At 52.3% G+C, this 7,886-nt stretch overlaps 1 protein-coding gene across 1 annotated transcript; it reads right to left on the reverse strand.

The window, feature by feature from the left end:
- Nucleotides 1-2,825: 2,825 nt before the first annotated feature.
- Nucleotides 2,826-4,518, reverse strand: LOC119331936 (protein IRX15-LIKE-like). Its single transcript, XM_037605113.1, has 2 exons — nt 3,453-4,518; nt 2,826-3,344 (listed from the first exon to the last, which is right to left on the reverse strand). Exons 1-2 carry the CDS (start codon nt 4,196-4,198, stop codon nt 3,065-3,067), a joined length of 1,026 nt encoding a protein of 341 aa, XP_037461010.1. The 5' UTR covers nt 4,199-4,518; the 3' UTR covers nt 2,826-3,064.
- Between the last annotated feature and the right edge of the window lie 3,368 nt (nt 4,519-7,886).

Genomic DNA, 7,886 nt, shown 5'->3' on the forward strand with positions numbered 1-7,886 from the left:
CAGAGTAGGTTTCTAGGAAACCGTGATTGTTTAATGCCGGCGAGCGGATGGGCGGGTGACGTTTGCATGCCAAGGGAAGGTGCATACATAGGGATACGGCGTGGGGCGACGCTCTCACCCGGCGCGCCACTTCAACGTTGGCTCTAGTGCGAGGCCATGTCCGCTCTTGTCCGGCATCAATGCGGCGCTGGTGCTCTAGAGCGGCGCTGGCCGGCATAAATGCGTGACAATCGCTTCACAGGGGAGAGGACGCGAACGAGAGAGAGGCTTTTCTGGTGGGTCCGGGGTGTCGGACATGTTTGTGGCATTGGCCCAGCCTCCTGCAAGCCCCGCCCCCTTATTTGCATCCATTTTACGAGAAAATAGGCATCTGAATCAGTTCTTGAATCAATGGGTGCCGCGTTGGATGATAATCACATCCGAACCTTCCAATCTGAATGATTGTGGGCGTTTTGAGGGTCTGTGTTGGAGATATCCTCAGTACGGGAAAGCATCACGTGCTCCAAAGACTCATAGGTGTCCTCCCATCTTAAAAAAATGAATTTAAATTCCACAAACATGTAAAATAAAAAAATGTTGGTTTTGTCATTTTTATTTCCCTATGTATGTTTCCAATTTATATTTGGCATTTTAGGGATTGTAGCCACGTGTCTAATGAACATTCACCTTTTAAAAAAATTGAAACATTTCACTTAACTTTTATTTTAACAGTAAACCATGTGAGTATAGCGAATACTATATATTCTCCCGTCATCACACTGGAAAAGTTGATGGCCTCCCGAATAGTGAACTTTTTCACGGGTCCTTTTTCTTTTTAAGAGCTGCTCAGATGTTCAAATTAATTGAAATTTAGTACAGACCTCACACTCTAAAACATCTTTCATGTATAAAAATAGATTTTTTTTTTGAATTTTTCTAGTATTTCTTTTGATTTTACTGTTCATGCGCATAAGCAGATGAGCTCGGGAGCCATTTAGCCGCTCTCTCGATGACTTGATTATTTCTGAAAGAGGAATTTTCTATTGTTGATTATAAATTGGATAATTAATATCCCCCTAAAATGGGATAATTAATATTATATCGAATAGGTTCTTTTTTTGGCAGGCAATACGTGTCTCATTTATATCATAAAGATCAAAATACAAATCACGTAAGGACCAACGTGACAAAACTGAAAAGATAGCAGAATATCTATGAATAGACCCGGAGAAATTTATATTCTACCGATCAAGGACTCTCTGCACGTACGTACATGTGGAAGGATTAGGGTATGTGTTGCTTAGTGGACAAATTTACCCTGCCAAATCTTACCTAATTTTTTTGTCAACAAAGGTTTGGCCAGCCCATGGTTGGCAAAACTTGGCAACGCATACGACGGCATGAACCAAACATACTTGGATGCATACACAACCGACCAAAGTCACACGGATCAAACAAATGAGCGGCTCGATCAAACCATATCATATCATACACATGGGATTCAACTCAGGATGCCGACTGCCGAACCTTGCTGGCTAGTCAGAAGAAGGAAGTTTCTGCTGAGCGGTTGCATGTCATGCATCGTTGGTGCCATGGATACACAATTGAAAACGCCAAACCTTCGTCGATCGTGCTTCGCCGATGAGACATTTTATATTGGTGAGGTTACATGGCGTGCGATTCCCGCGTGACCTGGACGTTCCCCAGGCGGCCTGACAGTGAGATGGCACCGACGGTACAGCATCCGATCCGACGTGCGTTGTTGGACCGCCGGAGCAGACGAGACCAGCAGCATACAACGATCCTCCCGTGCTCGCATCATACGTATCTGCCTTAATGCGTCCGGCCGATCTAGCAAGCTCAGGTTTCCCAAACTGAAGAAGAGGACAGTGGTTAGCTACATCGCACTCGGAAGCCGACGCCCCGCTCGGTTTGGCGGGAACCTGTTCTCCTTTTCTTCGCTTCATTTCGTAACTCGTCCTAGACGTGACATCGCGCATCTGCTCTCCTGAATGGGCAATGGCGTCCAATGCTCTTTTTTATTTTCTGGCGGCCAGGTTTTTATCGTGTTGAGGTGATGCATGCTTGTGTGTTTTTTTCTAATGAAAAGGCGCACATATGTTTCCAATCGAAACACGTAGACACGATATACATAGCTAGAATGCTGCAGATTTCCAATCGAAACCTTAAACACAACAGGAGAAACAATGGTTAAGCTAGACCGGGCTGTGAACTGGGACCATCATCTGAAAGATTGTGTGCTTGGAATTTTCTGAAGATTCACAGCATGTGAACCCAAGATCGGGTGCACCACAACACCCTGTGTACAAGACGTTTGGGCATCTCCGTCCATCAGCCCCGACCGAAGCAGACAGAAAACCACAGCGATTTCAGGCGATGCAGGCCCAGGATCCCTCTCTCTATCCGTGGTGCCAGCCAGCCAGCCAATACGCCCACTGCCGCCGTGCGTGCCACCGCTGCACGGCTGCCGGCCGATCACCATCCGCCCGCGTGACACACCTGCCCCCACGGGCCGGCAGCGCCTCGCGTACACTGTCCGCGTCAGCAGTTGGCTCCCCGTCACGAGTCACGACCATGTCGACGGCCGTGCTGCATCAGTAATGGCAGCACCGTGCCACCGGTCGCCACTCCCATCTCCGTGCTGCCGACTAGACCGGGCCGCCATGCGATCAATGCAATGCAATCCAAGACACCACTGCCCATCACATTTTGGGGGCAAAAATATACAGTAGTGCCCTCCGGTGTTAATCATTCCGGTTCACTTCTTGTCTTGTGCACAGGCGACGTGAAAAACCGACGACGCGGAATAAATTCATAATAGAATATAAACTGAGAAAAGGAGCAACGGAGGCCATGGCGTGAGCTGTGAGCACAGCAATTCATTCCTCTCATCACCGATTTTTACAGCTTGGTCGAGCTTTCACAGGCGCCCTTTTTTCACCACATGCCGACATCATCACTGGCTATCAGACGACGGTAAAAAAGACACCACTAGGAGAGAGAGAAGGGATGAGTTACCGGAGTAAAAAAAAAGAGAGAAAAGGAAAACAAATCTCTCTCTAATCTACTGCGCGGCGGTGTCGGTGGCGGCGGCGGCGCGGCCGCAGAAGGCGTCCCGGCGGACGGCGCGGCCGCCGCGGATGACGAAGTGGGCGAGCGACCGCGTGCTGCTCGCCGGCACGCGGTTCTCCTCGCACAGGAACTCCCTGGAGCACGCCCGCTCCACCTCCCGCTCGTAGTCGTGCACCAGCACGTCCGTCGCCGCGCCCTCCTCCTTCCGCGCCCGCGCCAGCACGCCCGCCGTGAATATCGCCGACATCCGCCCCGGCGACGACGCCGTGTACCTGCCACCATCATTCAAAACCCGACGAGATTCAGTCAGGGCCCTGCTTCCTCCGCTCGAGCGAGAAATCTGATCCCCAAAAAACGAAAATTGGATCTTGGATGCCTACCCGCGCGGGCCGTCGACGAGGATGACGTCCCAGGCGACGTCGTAGAGCTGGTTGGGGAGGTCGTTGATGGCGAGGCGGCAGTCGGAGAAGAGGAGGTTCTGGACGGGGCGGCACTCGGCGGCGCGGGCGGCGCGGGCGGCCTCGAGGAGGTCCGGGAACTCGCGGACGGTGGTGGTGTAGGCCACGTCGTAGGCCTCCAGCCCCGGGTGCCGCCCCTCCAGGTGGGACACGTACCACTGGTTCTCGTCCAGGAACACGGTGCGCCCGCCGTGGTTGAGCGCGCGCCACAGCGGCGTCTCCCCGCCCAGCCCGAACACCAGCAGGTTGCAGGGGGCCCGCCGCTTCAGCGCCGCCGCGATGGCGCGCACGTCCGCCGCCGGCATGCTCCCGGACGTGTTGCCGCCCACCGCCGCGTACTGCACCAGCGCGTCGAACACGTACGCCGGCAGCCCCGGCCCCGCCGCCTCATCCCCCTTCGCAGCCGCGGCCCTCCGCGCGCCCGCCGACACTGCGAGCCTGGCCCCCGAAGCCGACCCCGTGGCCCTCCGCCTGGCGCCGACGGCCGAGGACGCGTCGCGCGCGGCGGAGAGCAGCGAGGCGAGGGACACGCACGCGAAGCAGGCCAGGAAGACGACGAGCCACAGCCGGCGCCGCCCCATCCACGGCGACCCCGACCCGCCGCCGGACGGCTTGTTGGACGAGGAGTGCACCAGCAGCACCTTCGGCCCGCCCCCCAGCCCCTTCATCCCCCGCCTGCCCCCCTCCCCGCCAACCAGCCGCCCGACCAAGAAACGCGGCGGCGATACGGATTGGACTGAAGAACGGCTATCTGAGGCGGCCGCCCGGATCGATCTGCTCCGGGTGACAGCGAGTGGGCTGGGATAGTTATGGGGAGGGAGGAGGCGGTGGCGGTGTGGGTGGGGGTGGAGGTGGAGGGGAAGCAATGCCGGTGGAGGAGGGAGGGGAGGGGATGGGTCTGCTCGGCCGGCCGCGGGTGGGCTGGGTCGGGTTGGTAGGTTGAAGGGGAAATCGATCCCGCCGGGGGGTGCGGTGGGTCTCGGGTCTGTTTCGTGTGTGTTTCTGGCAGTCCGGCCCCAAGGTCTCCACGGAGTCAAAGATTTGTAGTAACCCAAGTACTGTAGCGGGCGGCAGCAAAAATGAGTAGTCTTTCGGGTAACAATTTGGCATAAGTTGACCTGGGCTTTGTACACTGCAAGGTGTTGAGGCCCTCTTTGATTCGCAGGATTTTCAAATCGTAGGAATAGAAAAAAGTATAGGGTTGGAGTGGCATGCACACATGAATCCTACAGGATTAGTATGGAGTGTTTGATGGCACAGGAAAAGCAAAGAAATTGTAAAAAGAGGTTGAAGTGGATGTTAGATTTCCTATAAAATGTAGTACAAAAGATTCCATAGGAAAAAATCCTATGAGATCCAATTCTATGAATCAAAGGACCAACATAGGAAAAATTCTTAAGGATTTCAATCCTCCAGAAATCCTATAGAATTCCTTTGAATCAAAGGAGCCCTTAGAGGGGTGCTTGGTAAAATATATTTTTAAACATTGGTGCTTACCTCTATAAAAGAGGTGCCCAATTAAATGTTTACCTCTACAAATAAGCACCAGCGCTAGTATTTTTTTATGCACCTCTTCTAAGCACCTTGCGTTCAACAAGGCCTTCGAGCTTTATTGATTTTTGCATGTGTGGGATAGTGGTTGTTGTTGTTTGTTGGGTGAGGAGTCATCGGCAGGAAGAACCGACCGGCTGGGCTAGATGATGTTAATCCAACAATTCGGTCAAATCGGCTGACACCAAGTCATTTTTGTAGACAACTTATAGATACTAGATGGTCCTACGATTATGCTCAAAGTTTTGATATCACCGTTTACACATGAGGAAACACGAGTCAATCAAAGTCATGGAATAGTCTACAACAAAGATGAAGAAGGTGTAGCGCTTGTCGATGATGGGGTGCTATAGCGGCGAAGATAAGGATGCAAAACATGAGATGGACCGTCGCAACGAATTGACACTGTTATTCGAAATGCATGCTCGCCGAGGCAAGCGCATGAGCTCTGTCATTTTATAAAATAATAAAAAAGTTGTCCGGTTAATTGGGGACACAATACATACGCACCCGTGCACAACAAAACAAAATAAAATCAGAGCATGTACAATACTCGTGCCTTCGGGGACCAAGCGAGGTCTTTTGTGCAGGGGAATGTTGGTACAATAAGCTTTGTCCGGCTCCAGCTAGGAAGGGGCGACACCTCGCTCAAGTGTCTGTACTCACTCATCGTCAGGTGGTCTATAGATCATGATGTAATGGTTAGTATTATTTTTGGTGTTCGTAGTATTGCCAGTGAAGAAGTGTGGCACTTGCTTTTTCTTAGACGGACACCTTGCTCTTATAACACGTACACATAAGTACAATAGGAATTACGCGGTGCCATATTTAGTATCTCCTCGGCGCCGGGGGCACGTTGAGATGGCAACGTTTTTTTTTAGCATCAGTACAGACACAAGCGCTCATATACATGTACATACACTTATCCCTATAAACGCACATACGCACACCCTACCCCTATGAGCACCTCCGAGAGACTGAGCCGGCATATCAACTTGAGATTTACGAAGTCACCGTAGGCGCCTCGTCGTCGATGGAAACGTCTTCTCCCACTGAAAGCGCATCGCCGGAAATCCTGAAATAAATCCAGGAATAATGCAAGCACCAGGATTTGAACCCTGATGGGTTAAGATACCACTGTCCATCTAACCATCTCAACCATGAGTTGATTTGCGAGATGGCAACGTTTTGGCCCGTGGACGCGACCGGCGTTAATCAAGCGAGGACTTTGTGGGACTTTGTTGGGGTCTCGACTTTGGGTCCCGTCACCGTATAGTGCAACTTTTTGCTCCGTGGAAAATCACTCCCGTTCTAGGTGGCTCGTTGCGGCTTGGACGGGGCGGAAAGCTGATGTGATCGGCGCAGCGAAAACCCGTCGCTTTCTGCCTTCAATTGGGTTGCACAAAACCCAGGGCACCACCACGACAAGGATTTGGACGCTGCACGCGCGGTCCAGGTCTACGTCGACTGACCGACGTATACGTAATCTGAAGCAACACCGCGCCGTATTTCATACGGCCAATACGGCCTCCTCTACATTTCGAGACGCGCAGGACCGAAGAGGAGCCACCCAAAACTGTCTCAGAAGCCGGCAATACATAGAGGAGCACGGCCATGGGTCATGTGGGCGGTCGCGTTGCTGCCGACGGGAAGGACGAACCGCCCTGTTGGGGAGTCGTCAGCAAAGAAAAGCTGTGCCATGCGCCCATCGGTACTGTACTACGAGTGAGCATTCAGCAATGAAGTTAGGGTGATGCGATGCCTTCAGTGTTTGGTGCCGCCTCCCAAAACATGCCCAAGAAGCTATCGACGGCAGGTGGCATTGAATGGATGAATGCGGAGACATTATCAGGGGGAGCGGCATGCATAAGCTTAGAATTAAAGCCACGGGACGCCTGACACGCCCGCGCCACCGTCCGGCCGGCCGGCGCCGCGTCGCCTTCAAGTGCTCCGCGGTCAGACGATCGATCGACGCCGGCACGCACGGCACGGACAGATGGGCGTACATGCGGATGTGCGATGTGGCTGCCAGGCCTCATGACGCTACATGCGGGTTCCTGAGCCATTTGGCATTACTAGTGCGAATTCTGCTCTACATCTACATGTTGCGTCGGTTTCGTCCTTTGGACCCGGCTCCCCCGTGGGTGTGCCGGCATTGTGCCAAACGCTTTTATATTCTTCCCAGGGAAGGGGGGAGGAGGAGGGCTTGTGTGGTTAGGAGTACAGTCTTTCATGTGGCTGATTAAGAATGATGATTCTCAGGGCCGTCAACGTCTCCGGTGACGGAGCCATGATGGAAACGAGCCCCGGGCCAAGACTAGACGCCTGTATAATATCCCCAAGAGTACCACCGAGCTAATTTGAACTGCAATGTCTGACCTTCCTTTTATGTGAACTAAGCAATGTGTGGGTTCCCTAATCCTTAGCTCCCTCCCGTCTAAATGTAAATTTCTAGCTCGCGCAGTTTCCGTCAGGTATTTCAGATAAACAGGCAAGTGGGCAACTCTCTTCTTCTTAATTAATCGATGATGTCTACATATAGAAAAAATCTAACTCCCTGCACAAACGCGTCCAAGAAACAGCCAAACACCAACCCAAAGACAAAGAATAACCTAACCTAGCTACCGGCGACTCCAACATTCCATGAGCGCGTACAATACTATGACAATCTCTGCAATTCAAATCCCACTTTTCACTCATAATCAATTTTCAAGGCTTCGGGTGGAAGTATGAAGCCGATTCAGTGAATTCCAAGCGTCCAAAGTTGTGGGCTTTTCGGGACAATTTTTTTTAACCATACGAAGC

The sequence above is a fragment of the Triticum dicoccoides genome, chromosome 7A (assembly GCF_002162155.2).
Source record: "Triticum dicoccoides isolate Atlit2015 ecotype Zavitan chromosome 7A, WEW_v2.0, whole genome shotgun sequence".
Lineage (NCBI taxonomy): Eukaryota > Viridiplantae > Streptophyta > Magnoliopsida > Poales > Poaceae > Triticum > Triticum dicoccoides.

Bases quoted from the DNA above. Each gene is read 5' to 3' on its own strand.
- LOC119331936 (XM_037605113.1), bottom strand. From the start codon at position 4,198: ATGAAGGGGCTGGGGGGCGGGCCGAAGGTGCTGCTGGTGCACTCCTCG. The intron at 3,345-3,452 runs GTAGGCATCCAA...TGATGGTGGCAG, and splicing joins CTCGTCGACGGCCCGCGCGG to GTACACGGCGTCGTCGCCGG.